General features: G+C 39.9%; 1 protein-coding gene across 3 annotated transcripts in view; it reads right to left on the bottom strand.

Annotated features, from left to right (window-relative positions):
• HIBCH (3-hydroxyisobutyryl-CoA hydrolase) overlaps positions 1-21841 on the bottom strand; it is a 110804-nt gene that overhangs the window by 18340 nt on the left and 70623 nt on the right. For all 3 annotated transcript variants that reach the window (XM_080799086.1, XM_080799087.1, XM_080799085.1), the window contains exons 8-11: positions 16454-16599; positions 14427-14513; positions 9899-9957; positions 9115-9196 (exon numbers count right to left, since the gene is read on the bottom strand). In XM_080799086.1, coding sequence (XP_080655212.1) covers positions 9115-9196; positions 9899-9957; positions 14427-14513; positions 16454-16599 — 374 coding nt within the window. The remainder of the gene's footprint in view (positions 1-9114; positions 9197-9898; positions 9958-14426; positions 14514-16453; positions 16600-21841) is intronic.

Here is a 21841-nt window from a genome sequence, read left to right as displayed (position 1 = left end):
AGGGGGGGGAAGACAAAGTCAGCATGGTAGCTTGAGGAAAAACTGTTAAGAGAAGGCTTTTTCTTTTTCCTTTTTTTTAAAAGATTTTATTTATTTATTTGACAGAGAGAGAGAGATTACAAGTAGGCAGAGGGAGAGGCAGAGAGAGAGGAGGGAGCAGGCTCCCCACTGAGCAGAGAGCCCGATGCGGGGCTCGATCCCAGGACCCTGGGATCATGACCTGAGCCGAAGGCAGAGACTTAACCCACTGAGCCTCCCAGGTGCCCCAAGAGAAAGCTTTTTCTAAAAGCAGGAAAGCTTTTGAAAATAAGGGCAGAAGGAAATGTGCATTCACCCAAGAAGGTAAAATTTTACAGATAACTGAAAGACGGAGAAGACGGATGGCCAAGTAGCTCCTCAATGAGGCAGGAAAGGGTGGAATGAAAGCACAGATGGGGATGTTTCCCTCAGCGAAAAGCGAGACACAGGTCAGACGAATCAAAAGGATGATGCAAGAGGGTTAAAGGAGCTCATGTAATATAGCCTCATTCATTACAAAGGGAACACGGAGACTATTCCAGAAAATGGACAAATGACGAGGACTTGGATGTTCAGTTATGTCAGAAATGTGTATGGATACGATCATGCAACCACACAAGCTGGTGAACATATTTCTCCTTCTTGGTAAAACACTGGTTAGTGTCGTAACTAAATTATCCAACCCTTCAAAAATAAGCTGTCTCATGTATGCCAAAGAGCCAACTTCTTTTTTCCTATATTTTTATCAAATAATTCACATTCTCATCTCAATTCAGTATTAGTGAGCATCTACTACGCATCAGACACTTCAGAGGAGACAACAGTGAACAGGACATGGTTGCACTCAGAGCGTTATCAGCATTACAGTCACTGCTTTTTTGGTAAGAATCCTAGGAACTCTTCTTAAGTTTTACTAAATCTTAGGGATTTTCAACAAAAGAAAAACTCAGGATTCTCCCTCTACCTGTCCCCTCAGCATCTACCAGAACACTCAATAACATACAGTTTGATATGCATTATCCAACAAGCCTATACTGATAAAATTAAAAGAACAATATTTTCAACAACCCTTTAATGATACAATTAGAAAAATTCTACCAAGTTGGCCTCAGGGTTCTTTGAAGGGACAATACAGACATATAAGCTCCAAATCCTTCTCTGATTTAGAGATGATCTTAGAAAAGAAGCTAAAGAGGTTTTTCTTTATAAAAAAGGATGCCACTTATGACACTCTCTAAAAGTCTAGGCTGTCAGATTTAACTCCAAAAGAAGGAACCCCAACAATTAGGAATCATGTATATTTGGATCATTTATATTTACTATACTATGAACAGTGAATACTTTTCTAAATAATCTTACATATTTTGTACTTATACCTATAAATCTTTTCCAAGTGTTCAGATTGACAATAAACCAACAGAAATACAAAATACCTGAACTAAAGCAAGTCAGTCTAATTCATAGCATACTGCAGTTTCACAGAAACATTTTTATTTTTAAATATATTCTTTATCATTCGAAGGGTCATATTATTATATAAAGACCAAATAGCACTTTAAAGAAATGGGAACTGGTACTTCTTTTATCTACAGCAAAGACCTAGAGCCAGTCCAACGAGAGTGCTTTCTGCAATCGTATCTTAAGACTTTTCCAGTAATTTCTTAAAAGCCTTAGCAATTTAAATAAAATGGCAAAGATAATGTCTAAAGAATCAAGTACTGCTCTTTCATGATCTCCCAAATGCTCATGATAGTGTTTTAGGGTCACTGCTTTGACCCATCACCGGAAAACTGTTTTCCCGTTTACACATATTGATGTATTTTCCCCTTTCTGGTTTACTGTCCTCCTTCTCCAAAGACACAATGTACCCAGCAACACTGCCATTAAATTACTCTTACTCATAGCAAACAGCACAGTGTAATGGGTACCTTCAGCAAATCGAATACCTACTTCTATATGTCAAACTGTTTTTTAATATAATTTGGTATGTTATTTTGATTTTTTTAAATAATTAGCTTTACTCACATGTAACTTAGATATAAAATTCACTCATTTTAAGTGAAGAGTTCTGTAACTTTTGATAAATGTATACAGTTGTGCAACTACTCCTACAATCAAGATTTGGAACTTTTTTTTTTTTTTAAGATTTTATTTATTCATTTGACAGACAGAGATCACAAGCAGGCAGAGAGGCAGGCAGAGGGAGGGAGGGAAGCAGGCTCCCTGCCGAGCACAGAGACTGATGCGGGGCTCGATCCCAAGACCCTGAGATCATGACCTGAGCCGGAGGCAGAGGCTTTAACCCACTGAGCCAACCAGGTGCCCCAGGATTTGGAACATTTTCATCACCACAAAGAGTTCTCCTTCCCTCAACTCTACCCACAGATAACTGATGTATTTTCTATCCCTGTAATTTTGTATTCTCTAGAATTTCATAAAAATAAAATCAAAACTAAGTAGTCCTGTGTGTCGTGTCTGCTTGCTTTCACCTGGCACAGTGCTTCCGAGACTCATCCATGCTGTTTCATGCAGCGCTAACTCGTCCCTTCCCACAGTTAAGCGGTATTCCAGTTTTGGGCCATTATAATAAAGTTATTATGAACGTGTGAGGAAAAGCATCTGTGTAGCCATATGTTTACATTTTTCTTGGGTAAATCCCTTGGGGTGGGACTGTTGGGTCTTGCAGTAAATGTACATCTAACTTACGAGGATGCCAAATTGCTTTTCTGCCAGCAATGTGTGAGTTGTAGATGTTCCATATCCTTACCAACACTTGGTGTTGGTACACTCAATCTTTTACATTCTAGCCACTCTAACAGATGCACAGTGACATCTCACTGTGGTTTTAATTTGCATTTTCCTAATGATTAAAGATCTTAATCATTTTTATGTGTGCTTACTGGCCATTCATACATGTTCTTTGGTGAAGTGTCCAGATTCCCATTTTCTAGGTGCACTGTTTGTATTCTCATTAACTTACAAGTATTCTTTATATACAATAAAGCCCTGTTATCAGATATGAGTCTTGCAAATATATTTCTCCCAAATGTGGTTTATTTTCTTCATAGTGCCTTTCAAAGAAGAAAAGTATTTAATTATAATAAAGATCAATTTATTAATTTTTTTCTTGTGTAGCTCTTGCTTTTTGCATTAAAAAGTCTTGCTAACCCAAAGTCACAAAGATTTTCTGTTTTCTGTTAGAAGTGGTACAGTTTTAGCTCCTGTATTTAGGTGCATAATCCACTTTGACTTGCACACGGCGGAGTTCAGAGCACGTTACTTCAAGACAGGACACTTGGGCATATTGGTTATTCTGAGTTAAAGGCACTTGAGAAACAGTATGATCCTCCCTTTGTTCCAGGAAATAAAACTCCTATGTAAAAGATGCCCTGTGTGTAGCAGAGGGAAGACATTCTTTTCACCAGAGATAGGGAACATGCGGCCAAGACATTTATACAAATAACTCTTGTTAAACCAACCCTTATCTTCCCAGTTACTTCTTCACCGTTTACTACCACTAGACCAAACTCCTTTCTCTTGTTAATTACTCACTAATTTGTCTGAAAGGCATAAAATCTTCCTGCTCTGGTTATTTGTTCATATCTTCATTCTCTTGTGCAGGCTCCCATGTACATGTAAAAATTTAATATCTTTTGTATCTTTTCTCCTATCATTCTATCTGGCTTATGTCAGTTTAATTCTTAGGCTGGGCTGGAGACGCTCAGAAGACAGAGGAGAATTTTCTCCTTCCCTACAGGTACAAGGGAAGAGTCAAGCACTTTTTCCTCTCACATATGGATATCCAATTGTTCCAGGACCATTTATCGATCTCTTTCCCCACTGAGTTATCTTGGGAGTTCTGGACAGCCTTAACTTTAGTATTAATTTACCCCCACCACCAACTAAAGTGTAAACCTTCTGGCTGACAGCAATATGAAGCCTGCAGACCTTTGTGAGTCCTGTTAACTGTCCAAACTACTGCTTTCCTCTGGTTCTTTCCTGGTCTTGTAGAGTTTTACCTAAAACACATATAGATCAATATTCTGAAAATTCCTGCAGGAAGGAAATCAAGTCAATCCTAGGGCTTTTCTGTTTGTTTCCTTGCTCTCGGGAATCAGTCCTGTGCTGCCTGCATTGTCCAATATTAACAAACACTTGTTTCATATATTTTGTCCAGTTTTCTAGTTGTTTACAACAGAAGAACAGTTTCCGTAGCACTTAATTCTTCATGAACACCTGTCACTTTATTTTTAAAAATAACACAGTACATGGCTAATTCTCAAAGCTTACAGAAAGATTAGTAATCTTTAAAATTTAATTTCTCTAATATTTTGTTGTTCTTCTTTCTTAAAATCTATACCTAATTATCCTTAGTTTTCCTTTTTCCCAAATTTTTCATGTGTATGATTTCTTTACAGGAGCTTTTCATATTCTAAAATACTAACTTCAAGTATAAAACTGAGTTTCTTTTATTCTTCACAAAATGAGCATTCAAAAGTAAACATATACATAAATCCCACACTGGTAATTAGAAGAAGTTCCAAAGAATTTTAAAAGTTATCTAATATCTAAAAAAGGAACTTATATGCCCTTTAAGCCTAAATTTAACACAATAAGCTATCCTCTCCTTTCCTATATCATATCAATCACTTAGAATAAACACCTAAAGCACAAGTCAAAAACAACATGGGTTTCCCTGGCCATTTGTTCAGGAACTCCTTCCTGGACACTAACTGGACACCTTGTTCCTTGTTCTTATTTTTCTCTCTGGCCATGGACTTCCTACTCTAGCACTAAGGATTAGTGATCCTACTGAAATACCTTTCCTTGGCGTAGTGTCCTTGCTGACACAGTTGGGCTTTGGGAGGGTAGGGTCTCAATCTCTTCTACTCATCTTTCTTTGATTACTGATATCACTTGCAATTTTAAAAAATAAACACTTCCCTCATTGGCCCTGAAGAATATTCTTTACTTTGGCAAGCCTGCTAGTCTTATTACCAGAAAAGGGAGATGAAACAGGATAGCATTTCCTACAGCTCAATCATGTTAAAAAACCAAAAACCTACTGGAACACTTAAAAGATATAAAATAAAATAAAATGGGAAAAAAAAACCAACTAAAAAAACTAGACATTTCCCAAAGAAGATACAAATGGTCAACAAGCATATGAAAAGATGTTCAGTATCACTAAACATTAGGGAACGTAAATCAAAACCACAATGAACTGTCACCTCATAGCCATTAGGATGGTAGAAAAAAGAGAATAATGAGTTGGCAAACTTTATGCACTGTTGTTGGTGGGAATATAAAATGGTGCAACTGCTACGGAAAACAGGATGGTGGGGCGCCTGGGTGGCTCAGTGGGGTAAAAGCCTCTGCCTTCAGCTCAGGTCATGATCCCAGGGTCCTGGGATCAAGTCCTGCATTGGGCTCTCTGCTCAGTGGGAAGCCTGCTTCCTCCTCTCTCTCTGCCTGCCTCTCTGCCTACTTGTGATCTCTGTCTGTCAAATAAATAAATAAAATCTTAAAAAAAAAACTTAAAAAAAGAAAACAGGATGGAGATTCCTCAATTAAAAACAGAATTACCATATAATGCAGAAATTCTGCTTTGGGTATATATCCAAAAGAATTAAAAGCAGGGTCTTGAAGAGATTTTTCTTAAGATTTTATTTATTTATTTGAGTGAGACAGTGAGAGAGAACATGAGAGGGGAGGTCAGAGGGAGCAGCAGACTCCCTGCGGAGCTGGGAGCCCGATGTGGGACTCCATCCCGGGACTCCAGGATCATGACCCGAGCCGAAGGCAGGTGCTTAACCAACTAGGCCACCCAGGTGCCCTTGAAGAGATATTTGTATACCCATGTTTACATCAGCTTTGTTTACAAAAGCAAAGAGGTAGAAGCAACCCAAATTAAGTGCCCATCAACAATGGATGAGAAAAATGTGGTACATACATACAAGGGAATATTATTGAGCCTTAAGAGGTAATGAAATTCTGGTACATGCTACAACATGTATGAACCTTGAAACATCATGCTAGGTGATATAAGCCAATCACAATAGGGCAAATGCTGTATGATTCCACTCATGGGACGTATCCAGAGTAGTCATATTTGTAGCAACAGAAAGTAGAACAGTAGTTGCCAGGAGCTGGGGTAAGGGGGAAATGGGGAGTTGTTATTTAACCGGTATAAAGTTTCACTCAGTTTTGTAAGATGAAAATGTTCTGGAGATTGGTTGTACAACCAGGTGAATATACTCAACAAAACTGAATTACATACTTAAAATGATGCAGATGGTAAATTTTATATGTATTTTACCACAATTAAAATGTACGTACACGTACACAAGAGCGTGGCAACTGGAGTCTTAGGTTAAGTTTTCCCTAATGTGAGCTACACATCAGGACCTCTAAATTGCCCATATAACTTACACGGACTGTCTAGCATCATGAACAACCTATGCCAAAAGGGGATTTTAAAGGGGAACAGAGGGGGCGCCTGGGTGGCTCAGTGGGTTAAGCCTCTGCCTTCGGCTCAGGTCATGATCTCAGCGTCCTGGGGTTCGAGCCCCACATTGGGCTCTCTGCTCAATGGGGAGCCTGCTTCCCCCTCTCTCTCTGCCTGCCTCTCTGCCTACTTGTGATCTCACTCTCTGTCAAATAAACAAATAAAATCTTAAAAAGGGGGGGGGGTAGAGGAATTCCAACCACAAGCATTAAAAAAAAAAAGAATACTTTGAAGGAAAATCTAAGAAAGGACATGAGGAAACATAAACTAAGGTACTATGAAAATTGCATCAGCTGTAAAGAATTTATGAGTTACTCATATTTGTTATTTTTTTAACCCTTGCTATCCTTTAGTGATTAGCAGTAAAAACTTTAGAAATCTAAAGGATTAAAAAAACTTGTTTTTATTTAATGATAAGCAAGTATGTGGAAAAGATGATGTCCTTCCCCATGGGCAATTATACATTATATATACATTATACATAGGGAAGGTGGTTGCAATCTGGACCATAAGAAGACTAGATCCTTAGGACCTACAGAAGGAGACAGGAGTCCCTGAAGGGCTCACAGGGGTTAGGAGCAATCCTAGAAGCTTACTGACACAAGTATTAGAATCTTTTAAAAAAAACTGTTCAAACATTTGATCTGCAAACCTTTCACTGAGGCAACAAAAGCTATTTTCTCCTTCAGGGCTACTTTTTGGCGTATGTTTCTGGCTGAGATCATTAAAACGAACTTTGTATGTAGGCTCTATCAGAGAAGCCTCAGCGGGGATTTTGGATCTTCATGTCACGTTGTTTCCAGCAGATACTAACATTCTGGAGCCACATCTGAACTGCAGATCAACTGAATAAAAATCAAAACCTGTCCTTCTGATGAGTGCTTGCCGTGACCCTTGTCTGGGGTGACCCTAGCTGTGACGGGTGGCTTGCCAGGTGCCCTCATCTGGATGCAGACTAATCATACTGCCAAAGGACTAGAAAGAATACAGAAAGAATACTGAAAGAATACTGAGTTCTATCTCTCGGTTCTGGGGTAAGCCAGTGGTTTTAAAATAATATGTCATCTTGCACATCTGTACTGCTTTAAAGTGACATCATACAGGCATGAGGTAATGTGCTGCATGACTATGTTCAAACGAAAGTACGAAGTGTCCACTTAACTGGGTCCTATTCCTTGGGGAGAAAAACTGGATTGCTAGTTTCTATGTTGCTCTGGAAACAAGAGAACCAGCTTCACATCAGAACCCCTGAAATATAAAATGATTGTCTAGGTCTATGTGAGCATTCCTAAAAGCTGTTAAAATTCACATTAATTTACTATGGTGAGTTAAGACAGCATATGACTGGGCAATCTACTCTAATTTATGCCTGGCCTTGAATGTTAATAGAATTCTAATTACTAAATAAGACCCTAAGAGAGTAATTTGGGATTTCCACGTGAAGAATATAGCTACCAATGGGAGGGGTGCCCGGGTAGTTCAGTCGGTTAAGTGTCTGCCTTCCGCTCAGGTCAGGGGGTTCTCGGATGGAGTGCCCCCCACCTGCTTGGGCTGTCAGGCTCCACGCTTTGTGGGGAGTCGCTTATCCCTCTCCTTCTGCCCCCAACCAACCCTGATGTGTGAGAGCAGCTCTCAAATAAAATCTTTAAAAAAGAGAGAGAGAGAGAGACAATATAGTAACAATGGAGAAGTGTTTTCATCTTCACAGGTGAAACTTTAAATATTTTGTCAGTAAGTTTTCTGACAATTGAAACGTGACAATTTTACCTACAAACTGAAAAATACTGAACTGAATACAAACTGAAAAAATAAGGACAAGCTATTAACAGCTTTTCTGTAAAGCAGAAGGAAACACACTTCTTTCTCTTTGTGTAGACGTCTGAAATGTTCCAAGTCGCACGCTCACAGCTCCAAGCAGGGCAGTACTCACGCACTCCTTTACACAAAAACAGCTTTTGTTTTGCTGTTACCAGTCGAGTCACATTGTAGAAGAATCAAAGTGTGCCTAACACTGAGAAACACGGCTTAAAACTCAGCTCTGAGTATAGAAGGGCCTCTTACCAGTTTAAAAAGAATCGTTGTGTTTTGTTTTGTTTTTTAATTAAACCTACTGCTTAGAAAGACCATATACTGATCTGTTGCCTATTCAACTGAATTTATAGATTCATGGCAGAATTACAACACATTATAAAAAAGACTATATTCCAGTAACCCAACACTTCTAATAAAAATGTCCTTAAATGCTTCTCCCCAGGACAAGGAGGGCTCCTTGAAGCAGAGGCGCGCCTGCTGACGTCAGGCTCTCTCTGTTACAGTCACGGGACCTAAAAGCAGCTCAACTTTGCTATCAACATCCGGCAGGGAGACAAGGCACTTGGTTTAGATACAGGTTTTGTGAAAATGCTTTCTGAGACTCAACTGAGTTCAGGAAAAAACAAAAGACACGCCCCCCCACCCCCGCCAACACACACACAAAACCTGTGCAGTGGTTCATGTCCCCGCCACGGAGCTCAGACACAGGAGGCTCTGGAGAGGCCTCCTTACCACAAGGATTCACAACCTCAGGACAGAAAAGATCCATATATTACCTTCAATTGTTCTAGGGCAAAAGATGAACCATCTCGCTGTAAATTCTCAATTATCTGTTCCACAGTATTGGCCGAGAACCAACTATAAAAAAGGAAACGCATGATTTCACCAATCTGCAAGCAATTTCTCCTTTCCAAAATAGAAATGAATCTAAACACAGGCTTTCCCCAAACTCCATTTCAATAATGAAAAATTTTCCAAGCTATTTTACAGGATGATGAAATAAAACCTTGCTTCTCTGGGTAAGCGTTTGCAGTCTAATTTTATTAGTGCAAAATAAAGCCGAAATTTTCTCTTATGCTTCCTTGCATCTACTGCATATAAATAAATACCTTAACTGTGAAAAACTGATGCTTCTAAAATGTAGAGAGTTGTGTTATTTTCCAATAGTTTCTATCCTCCCCTTTGTTCCTTAAGCCAGTCTATCAATGTCTCAAATCACTGCACAAAAAATCTTTTGCTGATCAGCTTCGTAAGACCATAAAAAATGACTTTACGAAGATAAAAGATAATTCAACTGTTATTTTCCAGCCTCCACTCCCATAAAAAAAATGTTTTGCACTAAAATGAATCAGTGAGATAGATTATTTCAGTATAATGGACTTATATTCCTCCCAAGAGAGTAGGAAAGAAGCTACTTTAAACAAAATAAATACAAGCACCATGCCATCTGATCTCAGAATGCAGCGCAGTATTGAACACAATGTAATTACAGTGTTAGCAAATTCAATTTAATGCAGTCTTCCCAAAAGAACAGACATACTGAGACCTCTCTCTGAGTACCTGTTTATGTTGTCCATGTGCTCCTCAAGTATAAAAGACCTGTCTTGATCAATCTTGGACTGTTTAAAAAAGAAAAATCTTGTAATTTACTTGAAGCAACCCAAATCTTCTAAAAACCCTTTAAAATGTTATCCTATTTCATAATACACTTTGTGACAGATTATCACTTTCAGTCAAATTATATCCAACAGTCTCAGAAATAGCAACCACATGTTCAAAACTCAAGACGGGTTATTCCAGATTGGTTCTCAAAAGTGCCGACGGCAAAACATGTTCTTTCATTTTTACTGCTATATTATTCTATTTGCTACATTATCACTGAAGTATGGCAACGAATTTAGGATGTGAGGGACCTGAGATGTCACCCTGCCCAAATTTCCATTTGATACAGAAAACTCCCACCAACATCCCTGACATGCCTGCAGCACGACCTCAGGGAGAGAAAACACGAGTGTGAGAAGGAGCTCGCAGAGCCTGAATAACCATAATCAGGATTTTTTTTAAAAATTTGGGGCTAAGTCCGTCCTCTCATGTTTGCAGTTCTGGTGACTCCCTCTTCCACCTCTTTTCTCAGACCGCAGCTTGCTGGCCCCACAGTCAGGTCCTGATTCCGCGGAGCCCCAGTTTACCAAATGTGGAGCGGACACAGTCGCTACAGGTACGACTGGATCCCAGCAGAGTGCATCGGGCTCTACTTATCTTTGTGTGTTTGGATACAATGTTTTTACTGACAGGACTAAGTCTGAGTTACTTTGGGGAAAGTTCTAGCGGGATTTTTTTTTTTTTCTTTTTTAAACCGTTGCTGTTATAGGCTACATTTCTCCCATGCTGTACTTTTATGAATTTGGTACTTTGGACTGAAATCCAAAATTTTCATTTATCTCTATTGTTATCCGTGATTTAAAATAAGAAATACAGGGAAACTTGGCTGGCTCAGTTGGTAGAGCATGTGACTCCTGACCACGGGGCTGTAGGTTTGAGCCCCACGTTGGGTATAGAGAGATTACTTAGAAATGAAATCGTAAAAAATAAAATAATAAATATATATTCAGTCTTTGCCTATATATTTGTTCTTTATTCCTGGCTCACAGCTCCCTAAAACCTTGAAATTTCTTTAAGAAAAGCATCTTTTGTTGTATTTGGTCGTTTGTCCCTAAATTAAGGTGAAATGGGCCCTTTGTTATTCATAACAAGCCCCATTCCATCACAAGTACGTTAAGGAGGTGACTTTCAGAAAGCTCCTAAGAATGGGGCTGGTCTCCAGGGGAAACAACCTGTGATTAGAAGAGTGGAACTTTCAGTCCCACTCTTCTCATCAAGCCCTGCTCCAACACTGCCACTATCTCCTGCCTCCCTCCACTTTCAGTGAGGGAAAAGGGGTTCGGGATTGAGTTCCATCACCAATGGCTCGTAACTTAATCAACAGTGACTATGTAATAAAGCCGCCACAAAAGTCCAAAAGGATGGTGTTTGGAGAGCTCCGGGTTAATGAACACATCCACAAGGGGAGAGGGGCGCCTGGGTGGCTCAGTGGCTTCAGCCTCTGCCTTGGGCTCAGGTCATGATCTCAGGGTCCTGGGATCGAGCCCCGCTTCGGGCTCTCTGCTTGGCAAGGGCCCTGCTTCCTCCTCTCTCTCTCTGCCTGCCTCTCTGCCTACTTGTGATCTCTGTCAAATAAATAAGTAAAATCTTTAAAAAAAAAATTCAAGTGGAGAGAGTAGTACATCCCATCCTCACTGGGACAGAAGCTCCTGGACTTGAGACCCCTCCGGACCTTGCCCCATGCAGCCTTCAGCAGACTATCCATTCATATCCTCTATTGTATCCTTTGTATTAAAGCAACAAACACTAAATGTTTCCAAGTTCTGTGAGAAATTCTAGCAAATTATCGAACCTAAGGAAGGGGTCATGAGAACCCTGATTTATGGCCAATGAGAAGTACAGGTGACAAGAGAGGACTTGTAACCGGCATCTGAAGTGGGGTCAGTCTTGTGGGAACGAGCTCTTAGGGTGCGGGATCTGCTAACTCCAGGCAGACAGTGTCACTCCCGAAATGAATGAATTACAGGACACCCAGGTGGTGCTGCGCTGAACTGCTCCGCGTATAGAAAAGCCACACACCTAGGGTCAGAAGAGTTGTGAATGTGGTACTGGTGTGAGAATAACGGAAAACACAGGGAGTGTTTTTCCCATACATTTATTACCTTTCACACTGATACTATTAAATAGGTCACTCTAAACTTGAAGGATTTTTTTTAATCCATAATCCTTTACCTAATTTTTTTCTTAATTTCAAATCAATTTGATCAAAATGCTATCAACATTGTCACCCAAATTACTGAGAAAGAAACAGAAAGGCCAAGATGACTTTATCTATAGACTAATGCCCACACATTTAGCAGAACTCTCTGGTAAGGCCCTTCGACTCCCACCCACTCTGACCCGTGCTATACGTACAACATGAGAGACTGTCAAATGCTCTGACAAAAGCTGATGACACCCTCCCGTGCTCCGTGTTCACACTCGCCGCACTGAGGCTTCAGGGGCTCTGTCAACCCGTATTCATGTTCTTCGGTTCTGAACAAATTTGTATACTATTTTTCTAACTATTTCCTCCCCTTTTTCTTCTCTATTATGAATTCCTAATGATGAGATATAAACCTATTGGAATAATACCTCTAATGTTCCTTCCTCTCCATTTTGCACCGCATTATCCTTTTTGTCCTCTTAGAGTTTTCCTCGACCTTCAACTATAATCCAGTCTGTTGTGGGGTTTTTCCCTTTTGTTATCACATTTTTAAAAAATTCTTTGCTGTATTCCATCTGTTCTTATTTCACAGATGAAATATTTTCCTCTTATCTGAACAATTATAGTTTTCACAACTATAGTTTTTCTTTCTTTTTTTAAGTGTCCTTTTCCCGGCACTGCTTGCTTCAAGTGCCTTTTTTTGCTTTGACCAATTTGTTTTTACACTTGGCATAAAAAAATTTCAGCATGAAGTACTAAAATTAAGCAGCTTCCTGTGTGAAGTCCATCGCAGTTATAGGACTGTCAACTGTCTGATGCATCACAAAAGACTGGGCAAAGACCTGGGTGTTTCATTGTTGAGGGGTCCTCAAATGTCAACCTCTACAGGTTTTTTCCTTTTTCTTCGAATGTACTGCTTAGGAGTGGGATGGTGCTACTGACCTAATGTTTGTGTCACCCCCAAATTCACGTTGAACCTCTAATCCCCAAAGTGACGGTACTTGGAAGGGGGGGGCCTTTGAGAGGTGATCAGGTCAAGAGGGTGGCCCTTACGAAGGAATTAGGGCCCTCGTAAGAAGAGACGTGAAAGAGCTCACTCTGCGGTGTGAGGACACAGAAAGAAGGTGTCTGTCCATCTGCAAACCAGGAGCAGGTCCTCACCAAGAATCTAATTATCTGACACCTGCTCTTGGAGTTTCCGGCCTCCAGAACTGTGAGAAATAAGTTTGTGTTGCTTAAGCCGCCCAGCCTGTGGTATTTTTGTGATAGTTGCGCAGGCCAAGACAGAGGGTATTTAATAGTCTGGAAGCCAACTCGGAAAAGAGGCTGGAGGCCTTCCTCTTTATTATGTTCTGCCTCTTTTTAGTGGAGCACTTTCATTCCGTCCTCCCCACGGTCAGCTGGGTCTGTCCGATCGGACCTTAGTAGTAAATTCCGACTCTTCGGCCAAGCTACGAAAGGGCAGCCGGTGCTACAGCCGGGAGAATTCTGGAGGCCCAACTGCTCCTCTCGTTTCTCTGCCCGTCTCCACATCCCAGTCTTCTGGGGACTCTGGCACCTTAGGGAGGGCAGAGGGCGAGAACTGCTTGCTTCTTACTGGCTTCCTCTACTGAAGGAGAAGATATTGCAGTATTCTCAAATGTAGGGTAGCTCTCCTCGTCCTTCTGTTTTCAAGCTTCCAAAATATTGGCATCTCATACCTACCTGCTCCTTTTCTGTTCTGTTTGTCTTTGGGGATTTGTGCCTTTTCTATTCTTTTTTACAATTTTAGTGGGGTTTTAGAAGAGAGCATGTGTTCTACCCATCATGTTTTACTAGAAGTCATGTAACAGTTTTAAAGATTTTTGGCTCTTAGAAGAAAACTTAAGTTACAGAACATAAGTCAGGAACTGAAAGTGAACACTGCATTAGACCTTGTCATTATATTTAGATATGCACCAGAGTTTCACGTTAGCAGCTCAGCAGCACCAGCACTGAGCCCTCCATTACAAAAATGTCATGGTGCACTGCAGGACGTCCTCGCGAGGACCAGTCACAAGGCTGCGTGCTGAAATTCGCCGGCAATCAGAAGACGAGGCGCGTCGCTGCGCTGCGGAGAAGTCCTCCTCTCGGACGGCCGCGCGGCAGCCCGGAAGCTCCGATCCTTCCGTCAAGCTTTCACGTTAACACAGCCCAGCACCTTTGTATCCACAAACTATCATATCCACCAACTGCCAATTTTTCAATCATGTCCCCTGCCCTGTGAATTAAAATCTGAAGCCAGAATACTGACAAGATTACCTTGGCATGGTAAGCATCCAAGACATCTGCAATATCTTCTTTTGAAGGAGATTTTAGGGCTAACAACGCTTCTTCTAACATGCCCAACTAAAACGGGGGGGAAAAAAGGAAGACAGATTTGAACCCCAACACAAAACAGAGACTTTTTTTTAAGAGACGTTGTACTCTTTTTAAAAATACTTGTCTTAAAATGATGATGTGCTCTCTTCGGCTGAATCAGGAAGGCAATTTTCTCTGAAGTTAAATGCACACACATTCCCACACAGCAAATGTTGCCTCGCAAAGAACTAGACAAAGATGGAAGAAACCAAAGAGGAGAGAGACATTCATCTTTGTTTCTCTCTGACTATTAAACACTTGAAACGCAGTACTGCAACCAAAGACGTGAATGATAAACTTTAATTAATCTTAATTAAAATTGCCACAGGTGATAACGGTTACTACAGTCAATGCACAGCTCTGTAAAACGGCCACACGTAGCTCTCCATCCACGTCCCTCACACACTAGTCCATGCTCAGCCAAGTGAGACTTTCTGCTGTTTCCAAAACACAGCTAAGTTTTCCTGCCCACTCGCTTGCTCATTACATGTTTCCTCTTCCTAGAATGCCTTTCCGGACAGTACTCATCTTAAAGCCCAGCTGAACTGCAACCTCTATGAGGAAACTTCCAGTTTTCCTCCTTTCAATCCGCTGAGTACTTTCTCTAGATTCTTTGTCTCATATTCTTTGTCAGATGAGACAGAGGGTTATTTACCTTTTATCTTTAGTACCCACCTCTAGTTTCATCCCTAACGTTCATGGCCCATTTCTGTCACCCTGTGCAGGCCCTGCGAGTGGCAGTCTATACACTACAGAAATTACCAGCGGGCAGGCCGACAAAGAAGGGAATAGGTGTGGACCAGCGCTCTCTCCCATCCTTACTAAATTGCACTCTATTAAGGGTGTCCCTCCGGAGTAGACAATGGAGTCCCATGTCGCTGCCTGTTACAGCTAAAGGGGAGGATGGGGCGGCCGCCTACTCAAGGGGACTACGGATGTGGAGAGATCTGAAACTTGAAACAGTGTGACAGAAGGTTCTCATATTTTGTCATGACATTCTTTCTCCTACCCCAGAACATCCCTCTCTCAGAATCAGACATCCATTTGGAGATCGATGTGCTTCCTCCCGGAAAGCTAAGTTCACCCCACAGTTCCAGAAACAGAACACACTAGCAAGGTGGGTTAGCCGAGGTAGGTTAACTGGCTCGAGGGCTGAAGGGTAATAGAAGCCTGTTCGAGGAGAGTGAGCTCCCAGCTGAAGCAGAATAAACCCCAAATTTCTTGCTGGAAATTCTGAGGCAAAACCACCTAGGACTGGATTTTCTGCTACACTAACCACAAAGAGATTCAACTACTATGGGAGGAACTACCATCCCCACTTAGAGACAAACTAGGGGACAAAGAGGCTCAATTCAAGCTAGGATTTAACCCTAAGGTATCTGTACATTCTTTGCCACTGTGCTAAGAAAATTGGGCGCACTGTTTAAAAAAAAAAAAAAAGAAAGAAAAAAGGACAAAGCTAAGTAGTATGTGTCCCTTGCAACAGGCTTTAGAAAAGTTTTTAAAACCATATTTTACAAATTTAACTCTTAAATGCACTAGCAGGGAAACTCACAACCAAGAGGACCTTTCAAAAATGTTTTTATAAAATAAAAGCTTATCTTTTCATATATAAATTTAGATTCTTCTATATTAGATTTCCTTAAAGTAGGTATTTTTTTTAACCAAAGTGTAATTATTCATGAAAAAATATTCACTGAAGGTACCAAGCAAAACAGTCCTGAATCCAGACATAATTATCTCCACTTTATACATGAGAAAACATGATTGGAGAGCTTAATTACCTTCCCAAAGGTCACAGAGCTTTAAACAGTAATCCTGGATTCAGACCCACATCTAACCAAAAGCCTGGGATCGCAACAACTTATACTCCCTTCCCGTGCAATACAAGCTATTCCACCAACACAACATGCAATCCAAGTAATTACCTTTTCAGAATCTACAAAATGTGTAGCAATTCCTGCTGCATACACATCTCTTCCTTTCAGCCTGAATCCTGTTAATGCAAGGAAGTAGCCGAGTTTTCCTCGAAGTCGTGGCAAGAAATAGCCTCCACCGACATCAGGGAACAGTCCTGTTATTAAATAATGAAAAGAGATCATAATGATTCAAATTAAAAAGACGAATAGAACTCTTTGAGATCAAATGGCCATTTCTCTCTGGTATTTGAATCTATACTAAAAATATTACTAAGTACCTTCCAATGCAATAAATATCACAGAAGACATCTATTAAATTGTTCTAACTTGAGTATTTTTCAAATTTTTCATGTTTCATTTCTACAGAAGTCAATAAAGTATCTGACGGCATAATGTTCTGTATATAAGTAGTACTCATTAAATGTTACCTAAAATTTCCTTATCACTATTTTTAATAATCTCTGAAACAGTAAAAAATGAAAATGAATCATTGAACACTACATCAAAAACTAATGATGCAATATATGTTGGCTATTTGAACTTAAATAAAAAAACGTTTTCTTTCCAAATGATAATCTAAAGCTATATTATGTGAATATTCATTAATACCATTCAAATCATAGTTTATTCTGTTAGTAATCTAGCATTCAAGATACTTTATTTATTATTTATTTTTATTGACATATAATGTATTAGCCCCAGGGGTACAGGTCTGTGAATCGCCAGGTTTCCACACTTCACAGCCATCACCATAGCACATACCTTCCCCAATGTCCATAACCCCACTACCTTCTTCCTAACCCCCTCCCCCCTGCAACCCTCAGTTTGTTGTGAGATTAAGAGTCTCTTATGCTTTGTCTAGCTCCCGATCCCATCTTGTTTCATTTATTCCTTTACTACCACCCAAACCCTCCATGTTGCCTCTCTACTTCCTCATATCAGTGAGATCATATGATAATCGTCTTTCTCTGATTGACTTATTTCACTAAGCACAATACCCTCTAGTTCCATCCATGTCGTCACAAATGGCAAGATTTCATTTTTGATGGCTGCATAGTATTCCATTGCATATGCATATGTGTGTGTGTATATTTATATATATACACATATATATGTGTATATGTGTGTGTGTGTGTGTGTGTGTCACATCTTCTTTATCCATTTATTTGTTGATGGACATCTAGGTTCTTTCCATAGTTTGGCTATTGTGGACATTGCTGCTATGAACATTCGGGTGCCTGTGCCCCTTTGGATCACTACGTTTTTATCTTTAGGATAAATATACAGTAGTGCCATTGCTAGGTTGTAGGGTAGCTCTATTTTCAACTTTTTGAGAAACCTCCATGTTGTTTACCAGAGTTGCTGCACCAGGTGCATTCCAACCAACAGTGTAGGAGAGTTCCCCTTTCTCCACATCCTTGCCAGCATCTGTCATTTACTGACTGGTTAATTTTAGCCATTCTGACTGGTATGAGGTGGTATCTCATTGTGGTTTTGATTTGTATTTCCCTGATGCCAAGTGATGTGGAGCACTTTTTCATGTGTCTGTTGGCCATCTGGATCTCTTCTTTGCAGAAATGTCTGTTCATGTCCTTGATTGGATTATTTGTTCTTTGGGTGTTGCATTTGAGAAGCTCTTTATAGATTTTGGATACTAACCCTTTATCTGATATGTCATTTGCAAATATCTTCTCCCATTCTGTCAGTTGTCTTTTGGTTTTGTTAACTGTCTCCTTTGCTGTGCAAAAGCTTTTCATTTTGATAAAGTCCCAATAGTTCATGTTTGCCCTTGCTTCCTTCGCCTTTGGTGATGTTTCTAGGAAGAAGTTGCTGGGGCTGAGGTCGAACACGTTGCTGCCTGTGTTCTCCTCAAGGATTTTGAGGGCTTCCTGTCTCACACTGAGGTCTTTCATCCATTTTGACTCTATTTTTGTGTGTGGTACAAAGAAATGGTCGTTTAATTTTTCTGCATGTGGCTGTCCAATTTTCCCAACAGCATTTGTTGAAGAGACTGTCTTTTTTCCATTGGACATTGTTTCCTGCTTTATCAAAAATTAGTTGACTATAGAGTTGAGGGTTCATTTCTGGGCTCTCTATTCTGTTCCACTGATCTATGAGTCTGTTTTTGTGCCAGTACCATACTGTCTTGATGATGACAGCTTTGTAATAGAGCTTGAAGTCTGGAATTGTGATGCCACCAACTTTGGCTTTCTTTTTCAACATTCTTCTGGCTATTCGAAGTCTTTTCTGGTTCCATATAAATTTAAGGATTACTTGTTCCATTGCTTTGAAAAAAAATTGATGGTATTTTGATAGGGATTCCATTAAACGTGTAGATTGCTTTAGGTAGCATAGACATTTTCTCAATGTTTATTCTTCTAATCCATGAGCATGGAACTTTTTTCCATTTCTTTGTGTCTTCCTCAATTTCTTTCATGAGTACATTATAGTTTTTTGAGTACAGATTCTTTGCCTCTTCAGTTAGGTTTATTCCTAGGTATCTTATGGTTTGGGGTGCAATTGTAAATGGGATTGACTACTTAATTTCTCCTTCTGTCTTGCTGTTGGTGTATACAAATGCAACTGATTTCTGAGCATTTATTTTATATCCTGACACTTTACTGAATTCCCGTACAAGTTCTAGCAGATTTGGAGTGGAGTCTTTTGAGTTTTCCACATAAAGTATCACAGAGAGTGAGATTTTGATGACTTCTTTGCCGATTCGGATGCCCTTAATTTCTTTTTGTTCTCTGATTGCTGAGGCTAGGACTTCTAGTACGATGTTGAATAGCAGTGGTAATAGTGAACATCCCTGCCATGTTCCTGACCTTAGGGGAAAAGCTCTCAGGTTTTCCCCACTGGGAATAGTATTTGCTGTGGGTTTTTCATAGATGGCTTTGATGGTATTGAGGTATGTGCCCTCTATCCCTACACTGAAAAGTTTTAATCAGGAAAGGATGCTGCACTTTGTCAAATGCTTTTTCAGCATCTATTGAGAGTATCATATGGTTCTTGTTCCTTCTTTTATTAATGTATTGTATCACATTGATTGATTTGCAGATGTTGAACCAACCTTGCAGCCCAGGAATAAATCCCACTTGGTCGTGGTGAATAATCCTTTTAATGTACTGTTGGATCTTATTGGCTGGTATTTTGGTGAGAATTTTTGCATCTGTGTTCATCAAGGATATTGGTTTGTAATTCTCTCTTTTTTTTTTTTTTTATTTATCTGACAGACAGAGGTCACAAGTAGGCAGAGAGGCAGGCAGAGAGAGAGAGGAGGAAGCAGGCTCCCCGTGGAGCGGAGAACCCGATGTGGGACTCCATCCCAGGACCCCGGGATCATGACCTGAGCCGAAGGCAGCGACTTAACCCACTGAGCCACCCAGGCATCCCTGTAATTCTCTTTTTTGATGGGATCCTTGTCTGGTTTGGGGATCAAGGTGATGCTGGCCTCATAAAATTAGTTTGGAAGTTTTCCTTCCTTTTCTATTTTTTGGAACAGTTTCAGGAGAATAAGAATTAATTCTTCTTTAAATGTTTGGTAGAATTATCCTGGGACGCCATCTGACCCTGGGCTCTTGTTTGTTTGGAGATTTTTGAAGACTGCTTCAATCTCCTTACTGGTCTGTTCAGATTTTCTATTTCTTCCTGGTTCAGTTGTGATAGTTTATTATGTCTCTAGGAATGCATCCATTTCCTCCAGATTGTCCAATTTGCTGGCGTATAGTTGTTCATAATATGTTCTTATAATTGTTTGTATTTCTTTGGTGTTGGTTGTGATCTCTCCTCCTTCATTCATGATTTATTTGGGGCCTTTCTCTTTTCTTTTTGAAAAGGCTGGCAGGGGTTTATCAATCTTATTAATTCTTTCAAAGAACCAGCTTCTAGTTCTGTTGATTTGTTCTTCTGTTCTTCTGGTTTCTATTTCATTGATTTCTGCCCTGATCTTTATTATTTTTCTTCTCCTGCTGGGTTTAGGCTTTCTTTGCTGTTCTTTCTCCAGCTCCTATATATTTAGGGTTAGGTTGTATATTTGAGACCTTTCTTGTTTCTTGAGAAAGGCTTGTATCGCTACATATATTTTCCTCTCAGGACTACCTTTGTAATGATTTTGAACTGCTGTGTTTTCATTATCATTTGTTTCCATGAATTTTTCCAATTCTTCTTTAATTTCTTGGTTGACCCATTCATTCTTTAGAAGGATGCTCTTTAGCCTCCATGTATTTGGGTTCTTTCCAAATTTCCTCTTGTGATTAAGTTCTAGCTTCAGAGCACTGTGGTCTGAAAATATGCAGGGAATGATCCCAATCTTCTGGTACCAGTTGATTTGTGACCCAGGATGTGATCTATTCTGGAGAATGTTCCATGTGTACTAGAGAAGAATGCATATTCTGTTGCTTTGGGATGGAATGTTTTGAATATATCTGTGATGTCCATCTGGTCCAGTGTGTTATTTAAGGCCTTTATTTCCTTTTTGATCTTTTGCTTGATCTGTCCATTTCAGTGAGGGAAGTGTTAAAGTCCCCTACTATTAGTGTATTATTGTTGATGTGTTTCTTTGATTTTGTTATTAATTGGTTTATGTATATGGCTGCTCCCATGTTAGGGGCATAGATATTTAAAATTGTTAGATCTTTTTGTTGGACAGACCCATTGAGTAAGACCTCATCTCTTATTATAGTCTTTGGCTTAAAATCTAATTTATCTGATATAAGGATTGCCACCCCAGCTTTCTTCTGATGTCCATTAGCATGGTACATTGTTTTCCACCCCCTCACTTTAAATCTGGAGGTGTCTTTGGGCCTAAAATAAGTTTCTTGTAGACAGCATATTGATTTTTTTTTTTAAATCCATTCTTATACCCTGTCTTTTGAGTGGGGCATTTAGCCCATTTACATTCAGGGTAACTACTGAGAGATATGAATTTAGTGCCATTGTATTGCCTGTAAGGTGACTATTACTATATATTGTCTCCGTTCCTTTCTGGTCTACTACTTTGAGGCTCTCTCTTTGCTTAGAGGACCCCTTTCAATATTTTCTATAGAGCTGGTTTGGTGTTTACAAATTCTTTCAGTTTTTGTCCTGGAAGCTTTTTATATCTCCAATTTTCAATGATAGCCTAGCTGGATATAGTATTCTTCGCTGCATGTTTTTCTCATTTAGTGCTCTGAATATATCATGCCAGTTCTTTCTGGCCTGCCAGGTCTCTGTGAGTAAGTCCGCTGCCAATCTAATATTGTTATCATGTATGTTACAGACTCCTTGTCCAGGGCTGCTTTCAGGATTTTCTCTTTGTCACTAAGACTTATAAGCTTTACTATTAGATGACGGGTGTGGACCTGTTCTTATTGATTTTGAGGGTGGCTCTCTGCGCCTCCTGGATTTTGATGCTTG

This window comes from Martes martes, assembly GCF_963455335.1.
Source record: "Martes martes genome assembly, chromosome: 3".
Taxonomy (NCBI): Eukaryota; Metazoa; Chordata; class Mammalia; order Carnivora; family Mustelidae; genus Martes; species Martes martes.
This window is presented reverse-complemented; position numbering and strand designations above follow the sequence as displayed.